Source organism: Alosa pseudoharengus, unplaced genomic scaffold (assembly GCF_046254945.1).
Source record: "Alosa pseudoharengus isolate Yale_2024_CS ecotype anadromous, Long Island Sound unplaced genomic scaffold, YU_APseudo_1.1 YU_APseudo_1.1_scf_3, whole genome shotgun sequence".
Lineage (NCBI taxonomy): Eukaryota > Metazoa > Chordata > Actinopteri > Clupeiformes > Clupeidae > Alosa > Alosa pseudoharengus.
Genome location: NW_027468718.1, coordinates 17968749 through 17986875, shown reverse-complemented (window position 1 = coordinate 17986875; position 18127 = coordinate 17968749). Strand labels below are relative to the sequence as shown.

Below are 18127 nucleotides of genomic sequence, written 5' to 3'. Positions count from 1 at the left end.
ACACACACTACGGACCACAACAGACAAGACAAAACAACACAGTCCTGAGGTACAGGTACAGAGGAACAGGCACAGGTAACTGCTTGATGGTCAGCTCACCTTAGAGCGGAACGTGGGGTGGACGAAGTAGAAGGCCTTCAAGTTCTTCTTAAACCTGCAAAAGCAGTAAAGGAGGGAAGAGTCTGAGTAAGTGTTTGCTAAGACATACAGAAACATAACAAAACCAACTGGTCACCAAACAAACATAGCAGTATCTCTCTGGGATACCATGTTATTGCCTTTTATTAACAAAAACAATAAACAAATCAAAGTTTGACAGGGAGATGGAAACAATGCTATCATAGCAAAAACAAAAAAGGGCACATTTAGAGCACAACTAAATGTCCATGAAATCCGTCCAAAACGCATCCCCGAAAGCCAACCCGCCAGTCCAAAAGGCCCCCCGATCCCGTCCAAAACACACACTTGAACCAGAAATTACCTCCAGGCCCATCCAAAAGCCTGGGCGGGTTTACAGCATGCAAGGGACGCATTCATCAACAGTCTCCCCTTTCCCACGACCGGCCATGACCAGCCCGCGCTCTCGACTGCACTGGCTCTCATCACTGACCGGCAACGGTCTCCGTGAGGCGCCGGGCACGTGTGTGTGATGTCACGCCTCCGGTGAGTTGGAGTGCCGTTAATCCAGATCACTGGTTCAGTTGAAAATGTAAGCCAGGTGCACTGCCCCGTGACTAAACAGACATAATCACTCGTGCACAGGCTCCGATCGAACGGCCTTACAAGACACAACTTTTTTTTTTTATAACTCGGGACATGTTTTATAACCTCCCCCTCCTTCAACAGGAAAGAGTAGAGAGTTATTCTATTATGTTGCCTGATGACGTAAGGTCCATGGGGAGGTAGTCTTGGCCAAAGCCATGTAAACTACAACCATTTTTTTTACAACGCCTGGACATGGATGACGTACTACAACACAAACAAAGTTTGGGAGACACAGGTTTAAGATACCCCCGGCATGAGACCTGGGTTCGCCATTTGTCATGGTCCATCAAGACGCTTCAAGGAGGTACTCCTGGGGGTCATTTAAATTTAGGCCTGTTCAAACACAACCACTCATCCATCATGGAGTCAAGGCACTTTGAAGAGCAGCTCCTTAAGGCAGCTTCAGATTTGAATGACTCGCACACACACTCGCACACACACACACACACAAACACACACACACACAAACACACACACACAAACACACACACACACACACAAACACACACACATTCAAAGACAGACACAGACATGCAGTAGCAGATTTGGCATCACATCTTGACGCCCTTCATCTCTGACCACGTCCTGTCCCAGAATAAAAAAAGGCACTCTGTCCCCTTCCTTTCTCCCCCAAGGCATGGCTGATACCCCTGACAGATCTCCTCAGAACTCCTTCCCCTCTTCTCTGAACGCCTGAGGATTCCTCTAGGTCCTGGGGCTCTTTCTCCTGACATCTGAGGTCTTCTGTGCTGGTGGTTTCACTCATTAGCTGATCTGCCCACTTACCTACTGACAATGACTTGATTTAATGAATAGTAGGAACAAATGCACGGAAGGACTGACTTTCTAAAGCCGGATTTCCCCAGCAGCCTCTGTTAGCATGCGAGCCCAATGACACTCTATTGTTTCTCTGCTTCACACTCAGACTGGGCATCTGGAGGCCACGGGTTCAACCCCAAGGATATTTTTTTCTTCTTCTCGCCTCGCTCCACCAACAAGACGCGGCGGCACGTTGACCTCATCGTGCTGCGTTTTACTTTTTCGACGGCCGATCAAACTCACCTCTGGCCAGGGCCAGGGTCGGCCTGGCGCCAAGGGGGGGGGGGGTGTGTGTGTGTGTGTGTGTCCTTACTCATCACAGGGCCTACAGGATCTATCTCTCCCGCCAGCAGCTTGTCTTTCCTGTCTGAGACGCATAAAAGGGGCTCAGGGCCAACTCACTTCTCTGTAACACATCATTTGCAGTGGTTGGCCCCCGCGGTTAGCGCATTCGCTCATAATTACCACCGTGCCATGACTGTTTTCTATTGTTATTCTATTGCCCTGAAACAGAAATGACATTTGGCCCCCGGAGCGAGGAGGACACGGGAGCATGTTTCCTGGGGGAAGACTGGCTCCGAGTCGAGGTGTGGTGAGGTGTCGCAAGCCAACACACTCCACCCACCCACACTTTTTTTGAAGGATTTGATGCCAAGACTAACTCCAATTTTCCAAAGCAATGGCAGGTAACAAGTTATTCCCTTTCAGTTATTCCACGCAGAAAAAAAAAGCGACGGATCTTTGGATGTGGTTGAAAGCATCAATTTGGAGTTTAGAACAGCAGGAATGAACGCGGCGAGCACAGGTATGTGAAGAGGGAAACACAATACTCACTGGCACAATTCATCAAGGGCCTTGGAACTCCTTGCAGTACAAACTATCTTAGACAACAAGGTCAGCGCTGTCTGGTTAAATCTAATCGACAGCTGGGACGGTTAGTTCAAGCACAATTTTACTCGATTCATCTCTCAACGCCGGATTCCTGACAAGCCTACAGTTGGCGGAGGGAAAGACATATGAGGAGTTTCGACAGAGGAGAGAAACTGGGCTCTGGATTAGCAACTTACTTTGAGTCCACAATATCGTGGAGCTTCTTCAGGAAGTCAGATTCCAAGTGGTTGTGCTCGCCAGTCAGCGTGTGGAAGTACACCATCACATACTCCTTCACCGTAATGTGGTCCATTACATGGATGAAATACAACAGGGCCTGAAAGGGACAGAGCAATACAAACACACACACACACACACACACAGCAAAATGAGACCTTTCAATTAATTTGATGCTATATTCCCACTGTGATGCATATCAAGAGATGAAGACCATCAAGTGCTGTTGTGTGAGTGTCCATGTGTTTGTTACCTTCTCTATGTCAATGAGGGTCACTGGGATGTTCCGTCCCACAATCACCATCACTGTCCTGCCGCACATATCAACGCCTAGTGCACACACACACACAAACACATTTCTCAGGACAACTAGAAACAACCGTTTCATTCTCAGTCAGTTTAAGAAAGTAGAAAGCACCTTCATCTGGTAAATTGAATCTCAACTAAAACTGTATTGACCTTAGCACTGGCACACGCTCACACAGTCTCTTACGCTCACACACACTCACACTCACACTGATACAACCTCTCTTGCTCTGTCAGAGACTCAGCCACATACACACACACGCACACTTTTAAGTAATTATGTCTAAACTCCTGCAGTACTAAATCTGGTTTAGATCATTTATGCCCCCTTTAGCCCCGAAAGGTCCACTTGAGGAACAAAATTAGATTTTGCGCAGAGGAATGTGTAGAGATGTGTGATATGCTGCCAAGGAACCCTTTTATTTGCAACAGGACGGACATCAGCACCAGAGACAAGTCTGCCCCCTGTAGGCCAACCTTGCACATAACACTTTTGTCAAGTAGTCAAGGCAGCTGTTCACGGCCTGCTCTTTCTCACAAACAGCCAAACATGTTATTGAGGTTTAACCTGGTATGAGACTGAATCCCAGAGATGACCTAGAGTAGAATCCTATACTTGCGGCTGGGGGGTTGTTTGGTAAATGTGTGTGTCATGCAGTGTGGCGTGTTGAAATCTGAGCTGGTTGTTATTAGCCGAGAGGGATGACCGTGGGGACATGTGGAGGGTCTAGCGTTAGCATCCAGGAAGATGTGACAAACAAATTGGAGAGGGTCACACAGCGAGTTGCTGGGCACAGCAGACGAGCCAGCTGCAACACTTTGCCTCTAACAAAACTGGGCTAGCCTTTGTCCTCAAAACACACATTCACACAAAAACAAAGCACATGCACACAGACACACACAAAATTCCAACATCTTCTTTAACTCTCAAAAAGCTGGAACTTTCAAAAAGCTGAAGTGTGTAGATGTGTGCTTCTGACAGAACCCCAGTAAACCCTGTCCTTAAAAATACACACATCCAACAATCAAAAACCTTCACACACGCAAATACATACAAGTCTTTCAACCTTTATTTACAGTACTCCCACAAAGCTGTTTGAAGGAAGACCATGCGCTATGACTTTGAGATGAACACCAACCTGTCTGGTATAAGGCTTTCAGTGCTGCTATGTCTGACAAGTCCTCTGCTCGCGCCCTGCATAACCAACGGTTATAACTATAGAGAGAGAGAGAGAGAGAGAGAGAGAGAGAGAGAGAGAGAGAGAGAGAGAGAGAGAGAGAGAGAGAGAGAGAGAGAGAGAGAGAGAGAGAGAGAGAGAGAGAGAGAGAGAGAGAGAGAGAGAGAGAGAGAGAGAGAGAGAGAGAGAGATATGTTAAAATAATATATAATGCATGCATGCAATTTATAATGCATAAACAACAGCAACAGAGACATATGGCCAGAGAGATAAAGAGAGAGAAACAGCAAGAGAGAGAGACAGAGAGAATAAAAGGGGAGATGTAATAAACATGTTTTACATTCAACCTTATTCAATTTCAGGCTGCTTCATAATGTTGATAGACTATGTAATATCTTTGATGACTTTGGAATCATATAAAGTGCCATGAAGTGTGAAGAGGGCAAATGAGAAACTGAGTGCAAGTGATGCCATGATAACAGAGGAAGAGGAAATTATCTGATTTGATTTGGCAGAGTAACACAATCATTTTCTCCAACTGACACCAAGCAGCCATATCATATACATTTAAGTGAATATAAATTGAGTAGTACCAGTGTTGGAACAACAGCCTCTCCCTCACAGCAGGCATCACATTTAAAAAAAAAATTGTTGAGTAAATTACTGTGAAAATTGATTTTAAAAGTCTGAATGTGGGAGTGCAAAGTGTGTGTGTGTAATTTAAATGAAGAGAGTGAATAAGTGAGGTGGTGTGTGACTAAGTGAATGAGTGAGTGGGGTCATACATTAAAGTGCATGTAATTGAGAAAATGAGAATAAGAAAGGGGGGATGAATGTGTGTGTGTGTGTGTGTGTGTTCACGAGTTATTGAGGTAAGTGAAGCCAGTCGTTACTTTCTCTGGTGTTGTTTCTGTTGCGCGACGTCAGACATCTGGCCTTGCAGGATGAGCTTGCGCTGTTTGTCCACGTCCCCCTCCATACGTGCAAACGCGTGTGTCCCCACAAGCCCCAAGTCCAGCTCCAGGCTATCGTCCTCCAAATCGTCTGAATAGGGCAAACATATACACACACATTTATTTATATCTTCTTGCTTACACACACACACACACATATATATATATACATACACACACATCTCTTTCTCTCACCCTCCTACCCAAACACACTCTCATATCAGTAGAACTTATGAGCCTCATACCGTTCCTCTCACGAGCATGGTGACACTCAACGAAACAACCAAATAAAACGAATTAATCATGCATCTGTCGCACGCACGCACATTTCTGAGAGTGATTATCCTGTTTCCAAATTTGATGACAACGCCCCCCACATCAACCTTCGCAACAAAACAAAAAAAAACAATGGACTGAGCGGCCATCTTCCCCCTGAGCCATCTAAGATGCACTCGCTCGGTCAGAACGCTTCGTCTGAACAGCGGCCATCTTCCCCCTGAGCCATCTAAGATGCACTCGCTCGGTCAGAACGCTTCGTCTGAACAGCGGCCATCTTCCCCCTGAGCCATCTAAGATGCACTCGCTCGGTCAGAACGCTTCGTCTGAACAGCGGCCAGCCATCTGGGGAAGTGATTGGTGAGGAGTTCACCCTGAACCATCACAAATAAACGCACACGCATGCACACAATTAACACCTCTGTGCACGCACACACACACACACACACACACACTGCAAAAACTGCTTATCTAACAAAATCTAACCAAGTGTTATTAATCTTATATCAAGATAAAAAAAACTAGTTGGTATTGTTTTCAGTATAAAGAAACTTACCTAGCGCTTTCTTGTGAAATCATTTGACTTAATTAAAAAAAAAAAATTTGACTTATTTTAAGACATCATCTTGAAAACAAGCAAATTTGTCTGCCAGTGCGTTAAGCAAATTTGTCCTAAAAACAAGCAAATGTGTCTGCCAGTGCGTTGAGCAAATTTGTGTTGATAAGACTCCTTAAAATAAGTTAAAGTCTTCCTAAATTAAGTCAAAATGATCTTTTGAGAGGGCGCTAGGTAAGTCTTTTCATACTAAAAACAATACCAAATAGATTTTTTAAACTTAATATAAGATCAATAACACTTGGTTAGAATTCATTTTTTGCAGTGCAGAGACAGTAGCATCAGGACTGACCGTGAGGCTGTGAAGTTTCTCCAGGCCTGGGCGCTGCTATGCATAGAGGGGGGGGGGAGGGGAGAGAACACGAGTCACCTGAACTCAACTTCACAAGCTGTCCGCTTCACAAGTGTCCATTTAGGGATGGTTAAGTCATTCAGAAAGGACACACAGAAACACATTTCCTCCAGTCTCCACCACACACACACACACACACACACACACACACACACACACACACACACACACACACACACACACACACACACACACACACACACACACACACACACACACACACACACACACACACACACACACACACACACACACACACACACACACACACACACACACACACACACACACACACACACACACACACACACACACACACACACACACACACACACACACACACACACACATGCAGCCTTCTCGTGCACAGAAACACACTTCCTCTTTCTCTCAGTGAAAACACGCATGCACAAAGGACTTGTGTCCTAACTTGACCACTTGAATTGAAGCCATTCCTGTACAGCCTCTCACACAGAGAGGCAGCCTACAGTAAACACACTCTAACCATCATCCTCATCAGAAATGACACGAGACGCTGGTGAGCGTCCCGCTGTGCACAAGAACAAGCTGTAAACAGAGCACTTCTGAAGCCAAGCCGCAGGTCAAACATTCAGTCCTCAGAAGAAGAAGACATTATAAACAAAAGCAACGAACGCAGGCATAGCAGGAGGAGGATCAGACATCGCAACACTCCAGTGACCACTCCTCAAATACAAACAAGACTTTAGTGTGTGTATATGTGTGTGTGTGTGTGTGTGTGTGTTTGAAAGTCTTTCATTAGCATCCAGCTAATCTGTCCATAGGAAGCAGGAACTCGGTTGCCTGGTGAGTAGGTTACATCAGGACCACAGCTGGACTCTCCATCACAGAGCCTTCTGTTCTGTTCATCAGCTCTTCTCTCTGTTCACCAACACTCTACACCTCCTTTCTCCTCCATCTTCATCACTCTCTCATTTCTGTCCATCACTCTATCACTCATCAGTCAATCTTTTCCCCCTGCATCTATCTCTCTCTCTCTCATGCTGATTTTACCCCTTCACTCTCCTTTCTTCATTTTTCCCATCTTCATCTCTCATTCCCTCATTTAATCTCACTATGTCTCAATTAAATTTGATCAAAAATGCCCTCCTCCCCATCTGGTACTTCCCTACTTTCTAGCTGCAGTGTAGCTGCAGTGCAATATGTAGATGCAGCATATTGGGTACTGAAATATTCACAGGAATCCATAGAAATTGTTTGAAATTGTTGTTTTATCCAATATTAGTTGTGCAGATGTATAGTCCATCTTCAAGCAGCAAAGAAAATGCAAAATTAGAGACTTTTGTGTAATTATTCCATATTTTGTGTAGTCATTCATTCATTCAGTCATTCATTCATCACAACCCCTGATATACTAAAGAAGCCTCAAAGTGTTGCTTTTTAGACCATTTGAGACCAGGATCATGCTTTTACACCATGAGGTTGCCACACTTTTATTGTCAGTATGTATTTTGGGAACCCAAAAGTCCTATGGGGAGTTTCCATAGGGCATTTTACAAAACGCATGAGCATACCTTGGCAAATAATGGTCTAATATATTGATCTACATTCACAAGACCTGGTGCTAGGGCTCAGTTGTGTTTCTAAGTCATCTCAAGTTACCTAGAGGGCTGAAATGTGGTCAGTTCAGAGATGCTTGTTATCCGGCAGAAATAAAAAAAAAAAAACATATTCTAGCCTCTGTAACTCTGTGCCAGTACTTCCCACAGCTATTCTGATGGTTCCATAAGAAACTACAAGGTCTCAGCTTTCTAAAGAGGCCAAGCATTTGATGGTAGCGCGGGAAAAGCCTAAAAATGCACATCCCGTTTTTAACCCCCCCCCCCCCCCGTAACACACACACAAAAACACACACACACACGCACACACACACACACACACACACTTCTATTCCATATCACAGGTCATCATCTTTCCCCTCCATACCCTCCCTGCAGGTGTCCGACCCTGCAAGATGACCAGGCCCCAGGGCTGCCCAGCCAGGCGGGTACTGGTGATGAGCGGCTGTGTTCGGCCCAGGCCTGGGGCCACCCCATGATGGAGTATCCAGCGTCGAGCGGGAAAGTCAGGCTGTGTTTGTTTGGCTTGGGCGTCGGGCCGGCCGTTATTTGTTTGAGTTGGACAGACCCCTGGAGCTCCACAGCCACAGTCTCCACACACAAGCGTGCAACATGGACAACAGCCCATTGTGTCTGGGGTCGAGCTGGAGTAGGGGTGGTGGTGGTGGTGGTGGCGGCGATGCGTGCACACACATGTGCGTACGTACGTATTCAGATTATGCACAAACTAGCTCACTCACATACATACACACACACACAAAAGCATATTTGCATGCACATGCAGGCACACGTGCATGCACACACAGGTACGTATTCATATTATGCACAAACACAAACACACACACACACACACACACACACAGACAGACACAGAGACAGACTCACACACACACTCACACACATATGATCCTTGCTCGCACTCACACTCACCCTCATATTTAGTTTTGGATATAATTTTAGAATGCATGTCAACTCCTATATTGCTATGGTATAAATCCATTTAGGGTGTTTGCGCACATTTTTGGGATATTGCACGCAGTGGAAGGGTATTGTGTGAGACCTTGAAACAATTTTCTCAAACCTTTGACCAGGTCCAAGTGATGTTGCGTGGAACATGGTTATGGTTAAGGTAATGGTTATGGCTATGGTATTTGGCAGACACTTTTGTCCAAAGCGACATACAAATACAAAACAATATAGTATTTAAATTTAACAGGGAACAATTTAAGATGTTGGTCAGACTATGGAACAGACACTCCACAAAAGCTCTACATGTGGCACACACCAAATCTGCATGTGGAGTTGGAAACATACACCTCTGTTCTAGAGGGCTGTGGTGTTGGGGACTAGCACCCCTGTTCTAGAGGGCTGTGGTGTTGGGAGCTCACACTCCTGTTCTAGAGGGCTGTGGTGTTGGGAACTTACTCTTGTTCTAGAGGGCTGTGGTGTTGGGAACTTACTCTTGTTCTAGAGGGCTGTGTTGTTGGGAACTCACACTCCTGTTCTAGAGGACTGTGTCGTTGGGAACTCACACTCCTGTTCTAGAGGGCTGTGGTGTTGGGGACTAGGTCCCCTGTTGTAGAGGTCTGTGGTGTTGGGAACTTACTCCTGTTCTAGAGGGATGTGGTGTTGGGAACTCACACTCCTGTTCTAGAGGGATGTGGTGTTGGGAACTTATTCCTGTTCTAGAGGGCTGTGGTGTTGGGAACTCACTCCTGTTCTAGAGGGCTGTGGTGTTGGGAACTCACCCTCCTGTTCTAGAGGGATGTGGTGTTGAGAACTTATTCCTGTTCTAGAGGGCTGTGGTGTTGGGAACTCACACTCCTGTTCTAGAGGGCTGTGTTGTTGGGAACTTACTCTTGTTCTAGAGGGCTGTGGTGTTGGGAACTCACTCCTGTTCTAGAGGGCTGTGGTGTTGGGAACTCACTCCTGTTCTAGAGGGCTGTGGTGTTGGGAACTCACCCTCCAGACTCCCGGGCTTCTCAGCGATGCGGATCTGCCTCTCGGGCACCACCGGCTCGCCCTCCGAGTTCCCGATGTCGGCGGGGAGCAGGGGGAGGCTGAGCCGTTCCTCTGCCACGGAGCGAGGGTAGTAGAGGGGCAGAAGCTTTCTGTACACAGGCTGGACACACACAATGCAAGTATATGAACAAAGACATGTATGTAAAGAAAATGGGTTCGTATAACAACAGGCAAGCATGGACACACACACACTCACACACACACACACACACACCTAGTTCACTCCAAACACTACAGAGGAGAGTGTGAGTATACACAAAGGGGTAGTGTTTGTACAGTACACACACAGTAACACACATACATACACACACACACACACACACACACACACACACACACACACACACACATACCCATTCAACGTCCGTCACTGCAAACACCACTGTCTCTATGCTTTGGCCATGAAGCTCCAGAAACCTCCGTACCGTTCCTGCGTGAGAGAGTAGACACAAAAAACACACACACACACACACACAGACACACACCGATATCAAGTTCACTGCGGACAGTACACAGACATTCCCCTGAAGAGATATGTTTAGTTATTTTGAGTGGCTGGCCAACAATTTGTTTCTGATGTTCATGTAGTTGCCTAAGAGCCTGTCAAACCCTTTCTCCCACAGAAATTCCCGCCTCATTAATGTGCATTCCTTCTTCACCATAAGTACTGTTGTCATATCTGAACGATAAAACACAGTTATTTTATTTGGCGAGATACTTCGGCAATATCTAATGAAGGGTACCATCTAACAATCAGGGAGAGAACTTTTCAGATGTCTCCTTATCTCAAAGGGTTATCATTTTCCTTCAGGCTCAATCACTTCAGTCTGGAAGAATCATTGCAAAGCCCTACAAGGCCTGAGCTGCAGATACTCCACCCAATTAAGGAGAAAGTCCAACTCCAAAGAAATCTATCCCGATACTGACAAAACTGCCAAAGTCTTGCTTATCCCACTTTTCAAATTTCAACTGAAAATGGCCCTTCATGTTTTGTCAGGTGGTCCTCATTTCCATAACTCAACACTTGATAGCTCACTCAGTCAGTGCTATGGAGTCTGCTGGCTCTTGTTTTGGCCTTCACAGGTTCCCTTACAGTCAGTCTGCCAGGGTTCCATCCAAAAAACATGCGTGACTGGCCAACGCAGTTGCATGCGAGGAACGACCAATCACGATAAGCCGTGAATATCTCTCCTCGAGTTTCCTTGAATGTGTAAAGGGTCATAGAGCTTTGAGAGTGGAGACAAGGTGCAAGGAACGGATATCCTACTAATTTGAGATTTAACCAGGAGGATTCACTCATCACACAACTCCAATGATCTTCTTCATCTCTCAAGGCCTGTTCTAAATACCATAAAGTTTATATAGGATGACATGAACCTAAGCACCACTTGGCCCTGAAGGCTGTGCGCACTTTAGAACTATTCTACGAAAACACCAGTGATTTACACAGAACACTCTCTGCTCTGCCTCATCCACAAGCTTTATGCCTCATGAGTGGACAGGACACATAGAGAAGAATTTCCATGTGACTTTCAGAAACTACCATGCGAGATGTGCTCTTCACAGGTGCGACATTATGGCTGTGCAACACTATGACTGTGTGTGACGCTACGAGTGTGTGTGATTCTATGACTGTGCAACACTATGACTGTGTGTGACGCTACGAGTGTGTGTGATTCTATGACTGTGCAACACTATGACTGTGTGTGACGCTACGAGTGTGTGTGATTCTATGACTGTGTGGCACTATGAGTGTGTGTGATTCTATGACTGTGTGGCACTATGAGTGTGTGTGATTCTATGACTGTGTGACATTATGAGGCCTTAATTTAAAAGGTAGGCAAAGGGCAAAGTCTGTCCTGCATGAACTAAAGCGATCATGTGGCACATGGGAGCATTGAGCTCACAGCAATGTTTGCGCTTGTATGTCTTGTCCACAGTGTTCAATTAGCGAATGGATTTTACTTCATTATTAAATTAGTTTTAGCTAGACTTTTGACTGTGTGCCATTTAAATAAGAGCCTTGTGAGCGTGTGTTAGAGTGTGTGCAACAGCAGTGTGTGCGTGTAACACAGTGGCTGCGACAGCAACAACATAGAGGGTCACTTACGGAGCGCAATGTGTGTGGCATCTTCCAGTGGATAGCCTCTCTTCACCGTACTGACCACACACAGCCCCACAGATGCCATGGCCTGCTCCCTGCAATTACACACACACACACACACACACACACACACACACAGAGGAAAAGAGGAGATTTGGTCAATATGACCCAGACCCAGATAACTGGGAGCACACAGTCACACACACAGACTTGCAACTACGCACACACAGGGTGGAGGGGAGCTATCAATACAGTGACGGCCCGATAACTGGGAATGACACCCAAACACACACACACCCACACACCCACACACCCACACACCCACACACCCACACACCCACACACACACACACACACACACACACACACACACACACACACACACACACACACACACACAAACACACACACACACACACACACACACACACACACACACACACAGAACTAGATTATCATTTCAAGTGTTGGGTGTGTCACAGTTTTAGTGGTAATTCAACTGTGTCATACAAATACAACTGTGTCATACAAACGAGTTCGCCCGAGTTCAAACTGTTTGCTTAAGAGTAGGGACATTAACAATTTCACTGTGATGGCATATGCTTACTAAAAATAAGACATCTCACTGCTGTCCTAAACCAAGACCAGCCAGAGTCATCCACACACACGCAGACATAAAATAAGCAAACTATACACACATTCTTTAAGAAGCAAAACACACGCACATTAACCATCTCTGTACACACACACACACACACACACACACACACACACACACACACACACACACACACACACACACACACACACACACGTATGAACCTTCCTGCAAACACTAACAACATCTCTAAGAAGCAAACACACACATTAACTATCTTCACATACACACGGTCTAATTTTGACAGATGGACAGATGGTTTCACACTCTCGGTGACGTAGGCTGCACCGTAGACGGTGGCAGGCCTTGCTGAGTGAATTAGCCGGAGGTGTGGTACACTAACACGCTAACAGGGTCCGACAAAGAGGCCTCGTACCGCACCAAAGAGCCCAGCACACAGGCAGGCTAACTCAATTACACCCAATCAGCAGGTCGTGCTGCCTATGGCGCGCGCACACACACACACTTGACAAAACACACACAGATGCACTCAGAAATACGCACTCATCCAAAAACTCACGCACACAAATTAAAAACATGCTCGTAAACCCAGAGCATCTGGGCAAAGACTGGAAACATCATGGGATAACACTAAAGGTGTATACAAGGTTATACTGAGGACTGACTTGACTTTATTAGATCAAAAATGCCGTTGCAGTATCCATGTATCATAGTGAATATGGTGTGAAGTGCCTGCTGACTAGTCTATTTTACACCATAATATCAGAAAGACCCCTAATCTGCCCTTATCCAGTTTTTTAAATGAGGATTAGGCACTCTATTCTTGCCATTTTCTTGCATTACAGGTGCATGTTGGTCCTGTAATGACTAAGGATCTATATCTTTAATATTCATACGTATTCCTATTACCTATGTAATTCCTACAGTATTATTACTATTGCCTATCTAATTCCCATTATTCCTATTACCTATTCCTATGTATTCTCTACTGTTGTCTTTTGTTATAGAAGCAACACAATAAATACCTTCTTTTTCAGAAGTAGTTGCTCTACCACAAATGAACTGGGCATTCAGTGTGGTTTGGGCATTCAGCGTATCCCAGGTTATTCTGGGTAATGTGATTGGCTCTTACTTTGCTAGCTGCATGATGTTCCTGTAGCAGCTGTAGAGCGAGCTCTCGGCAGCCGTGCGGTACTTGGTCTTGTACTTAGGCCCCACCGTGTGTATGATGAAGCGCGAGGCCAGGTTAAAACCTTCAGTCATCTTCGCCTCACCTGTCCGGCATCCTGCAGGAGCACGCGCACATGCGCACACACGCACACACACACACGCACACGCACACGCACACGCACACGCACACGCACACGCACACACACGCACACGCACACGCACACACACGCACACACACACACGCACACACACACACACGAGGAAGTGCAAATGAGCATGTGATATATGTATACAGAAGTCAGTACGCGCTCAATATGTGGCCTGTGGTCATACGCTCATACAGAAGTCAGTACGCACTCTATATGTGGCCTGTGGTCACACCCTCATACAGAGGCACACACTTCCTTTTCTGTCCCCCTTATATACCGACACACTCATTGAAGGAAGGACACAGAAAACACACACACGACCACAGAGTTTTTAGGTAATAACCTTCACCTCTTTGTCTCAATGTGTGAACAACATCATAATTGCTCCCAGCCAACAACAATATTCAGTGGGTTCACTTACCCGAACCCTACCAGAACCACCTCGGTGGCACCCCCTACCTTTCAGTTTGAGCAGCTCGTCTCGGAGATCGGGCCCTGCGTGTCTGTGGATGCTGTCGGAGATGGGGTTTTTGTCCGTTAGTGTCTCGTTGGTAGTGTTGACGACAGCCGTGCAGTTCAGGAGTGCCACGTCCCCAGTGCTATGAGGAACAGATAAACATTACAACAATTTAAGGACACAAAACTACATGACTTTTTCTGTTTCAGTTTAAAGCAAGTTTATTTATATAGCACATTTCATACACAAGCAATTCAATGTGCTTTATATAAAGAAAAGCAAAAAGGGCATATCAGTATAATTACTAATAATTATAAGAGATGTACATGAAAGAACGCACATTGTACATAAAATAGAATAAAACAAGCTTTGGTTTGAAAGTAATTGTTACTCAGACACAATGATGAAAAGCCTGTGTCTAAAAACATTTCCTGTGAATCACCCCCATGGCGAGCAGAGAGTGAAAAAGCTACTCCAGATCAGAGACAAATATAGACATTACACAGGGCCTCAGTCTATCAAGATCCTGTTTGAGCAGGATATGGGCAACGTCCAGTTTCACAAGATGTTTCAACAGGGATGCCGTTCAACTAGCTCCGACATAAAACAAGAAACCTGAGCAGATTTTCTTGACATCTTCAAGCTGTTTATGGTATACTCATAAAAGCATTTCAGACCTAATATTTTTCATTCAACAAAAAGAGCTGTAACCAAAACACACAATATTGTACAACTACAACACAGAATCAGCATTATTATCTACTACCAACAGCTGCTAATCTTTAAGCTAGTCTACACTGGCATGAATGCTGGATAAGACATGACTTCCAAAAAACAAGTAGCCTCACATTGCCCTTGTCTACAGGGCATGGGCTTGAGAGGAAGTCGCAAAACACTGTGTGCTGAATGTGTGTGTGTGTGCACACGTGTGTGTGCATGTGTGTGAGTGAGAGGAGAGATCATGTGACAACCGTGGCCCATTTCTCAAGCAGTCTCGAGAGTGGCTAAAGCAGCGAGCCGCAACATCCCCACAGGGTAGCCAGAGCAGAAGTGGGAGAGGGAAGGTAGAGGCCTGTGGCAGATTCACCATCTCACCCAACACACACACACACACACACACAAGAAGTTTCTGGAAAAACAAAGCCCAACAGAGCCCCCCCCCACAGGAAGGATGTTCACTTACTGCTGATACTAACTGTATGGGGAGTAAAAAAAATGAATGTACATTCTATTTTGTGCTAACTAGCCTATATGCGTTTACGGAACTAGCAAAGGCCAAGCCAGGCCACATTGGGTTGGAGGTGTTACCATGCCTGGTGACCGTGTGAACGTTGCTTATTAGAGGACACAACCACAGTTTTAACCCTTCACTGGCTGCAGCACTGCTTTACAGGTCTTCGCAGTGTGAAGACGACACGAGAGAGAACAAGAGAGAATGGAGGTAAACATGGTGTCAAGGATGAGAGAGGATGAGAGAGAGAGAGAGAGAGAGAGAGAGAGAGAGAGAGAGAGAGAGAGAGAGAGAGAGAGAGAGATGAAGCTCCAACAATATTACTTCTGCTGTGTATGAGCCGAGGCCTTCCCCTTTAAGCGGCAGCAGGAATGTTAGCCCGTCTATGAATGCCTCCACCAGTCTCAGACTCAGGAACCCGGCAGGCCGTCATGTGGACATGCAACAAAGAGGATTTATACCCACGTGGGGGAGTGTGTGTGTGTGTGTGTAAGTGTAAGTGAGAGGGAGAGAGAGGGAGAGAGAGAGAGAGAGAGAGAGGGATAGAGAGTCTATACAAAAAGTATGAGGCTTCCACAGGAGCTCAGCAGCCACGTATTGGGTTCAAAGGGGAGAGGTCATATTTCAGGTGGAGCTTAAAGAAGATGAATTATGAGAAGAGAAAAGAAGAGTAGAAAAGAAGATAATATAAGAGAATAAGGGAAGAGAAGAGAGGAGACTCACAAGAGTGTAATCTTCCTATTGATGTCGTCCCGGTAGGGGAAAGGCGAAGGAAAGGGCCATTGCTGATTGGTCAAGCTGCCGTCCGTTGTGTCAGTCTCCTCCGACTCCTCCTCTTCCTCCTTCACCTCTGCAGGCTGGTCCCAGGTGGACAGACTCTGGATGTCCACAAACTGAGATCGAGCTCCCAGCGGATCCATTCTTATGCCTGGGCCAGTGGATATGGCACTACAGTATACTGAGTGAAGCATACGCATGCACACACAGGCACGCATGCATGCGCGCACACACACACACACACACACACACACACACACACACACACACACACACCATCAGGGCAATTGGATAGGAACAGAACATCACTGTCACAAACAGCGAGGTTGGAATGAGTGGTCTAAACTGGCCACATTAAGGATATTAGATTCTTAGACTCCATTCTTCACATCACAAGTCTTTTTAAACACTCCCTGCATTTGGAAAGCAATTATGGGGAAAGCAAGATACATCAGCATAATAATGAACAGAGCGAATCCTTCATGTGACCTCTCAAGCACTAGGCTACAACACTTGGCCATCTGCACAAGTGTTCGCTGTCAAGGAACAACTAACAGAGTGGACAGGACTTAGTTGTGTTCGCGTGAGGGCGACGTGATTCGATTTGATTTGATTAAAATCGAGAGACATATTGCGCCTTGAGAGAGTAGCCTACCAAAGAAGTCCTAAGGGAAGTGTGTAATTTATCTGTTTTCAAGAAACATTATCCTACATCGTCTGATGAAATTATTGATACAATCCATAGCCTACTGGCTATAAAATGAAACACAGACCAGACCTAAGTTCAAGTTCATTTTCAGCCGGATAAATTCAATTTGACATATTATATGACCTGTAGCACCGTTGGGTCTACAACAAGCAGAACATTTCTCTGTGATTTGGATCGACTATTTAAATTAGCCAACCCTTGTTTGCATGAATCCCGAACCTTGCTTGGCCTTATGCATCACTGAGTGAATTGCTCCCCCCTCTCTCTAACGCGCTAACTCCCAGACTGATGGGTCATCAAATAACGCGTTGCTTTATGTACCAGGGAACAACTTTTACTAACAGAAAATGATTGCCTCCAAGTTATCAACACAAAGGCATAATGTAGCGAGGGCAAGTTACAGGAAACAGATTGCAAACGAGTAAAAAAGGCTAATATAAAAATACCTACCTGCTCAACCTTCAACCGCTGTACGATTAACAGCGTCTTAGCAAAGAAGAGACAACTAGGCTACATCAAATGCTGAAAGATCCCGGAGAGATACAGTTCCCTCAAGCGAATAGCTCCATTGTTAGCAATCTCGTGATATTCCGCTTTTACACAACCATTGCAAACCCTGATTTAGCAAACAGTCAGCAGTTAGCTAAGATCAACACATCGTCACATTTACTATGGTTAGTCATTAAGCGTGCGTTCTTGATCAGCTGATTCACAACAACGAGCAAACAGAAATCATTACTTCCGGATTGGAATTTAGGGACACCCGATGTTTTGGCACCCTGCATTTTAAACGTAGTCTGCCTACAATTGCAGATTGTGTGATAATTGGCCTTAATTGTATTATTTGATCATGGCATGTAACTAATGTCTTTTAAAGTAAGCAAACCCAGCGGAATTGAGAGAATTCATGTCCCATAAA

General features: G+C 45.5%; 1 protein-coding gene across 2 annotated transcripts in view; it reads right to left on the bottom strand.

Moving 5' to 3' along the window:
- The window catches only part of gdap2 (ganglioside induced differentiation associated protein 2), a 30857-nt gene extending 12916 nt beyond the window's left edge, over positions 1-17941 (bottom strand). The window contains exons 1-13 of one of the 2 annotated variants that reach the window (XM_076263411.1): positions 17659-17941; positions 16446-16680; positions 14494-14633; positions 13848-14001; positions 12103-12191; positions 10346-10422; positions 9933-10092; positions 6313-6345; positions 5069-5219; positions 4137-4213; positions 2945-3021; positions 2652-2791; positions 100-154 (exon numbers count right to left, since the gene is read on the bottom strand). In XM_076263411.1, the coding sequence (XP_076119526.1) occupies positions 100-154; positions 2652-2791; positions 2945-3021; positions 4137-4213; positions 5069-5219; positions 6313-6345; positions 9933-10092; positions 10346-10422; positions 12103-12191; positions 13848-14001; positions 14494-14633; positions 16446-16642 (1350 nt within the window). In that variant the 5' untranslated portion in view covers positions 16643-16680; positions 17659-17941. The remainder of the gene's footprint in view (positions 1-99; positions 155-2651; positions 2792-2944; positions 3022-4136; positions 4214-5068; positions 5220-6312; positions 6346-9932; positions 10093-10345; positions 10423-12102; positions 12192-13847; positions 14002-14493; positions 14634-16445; positions 16681-17658) is intronic. The other variant, XM_076263413.1, reaches the window with a different exon arrangement.
- Positions 17942-18127: the final 186 nt, after the last annotated feature.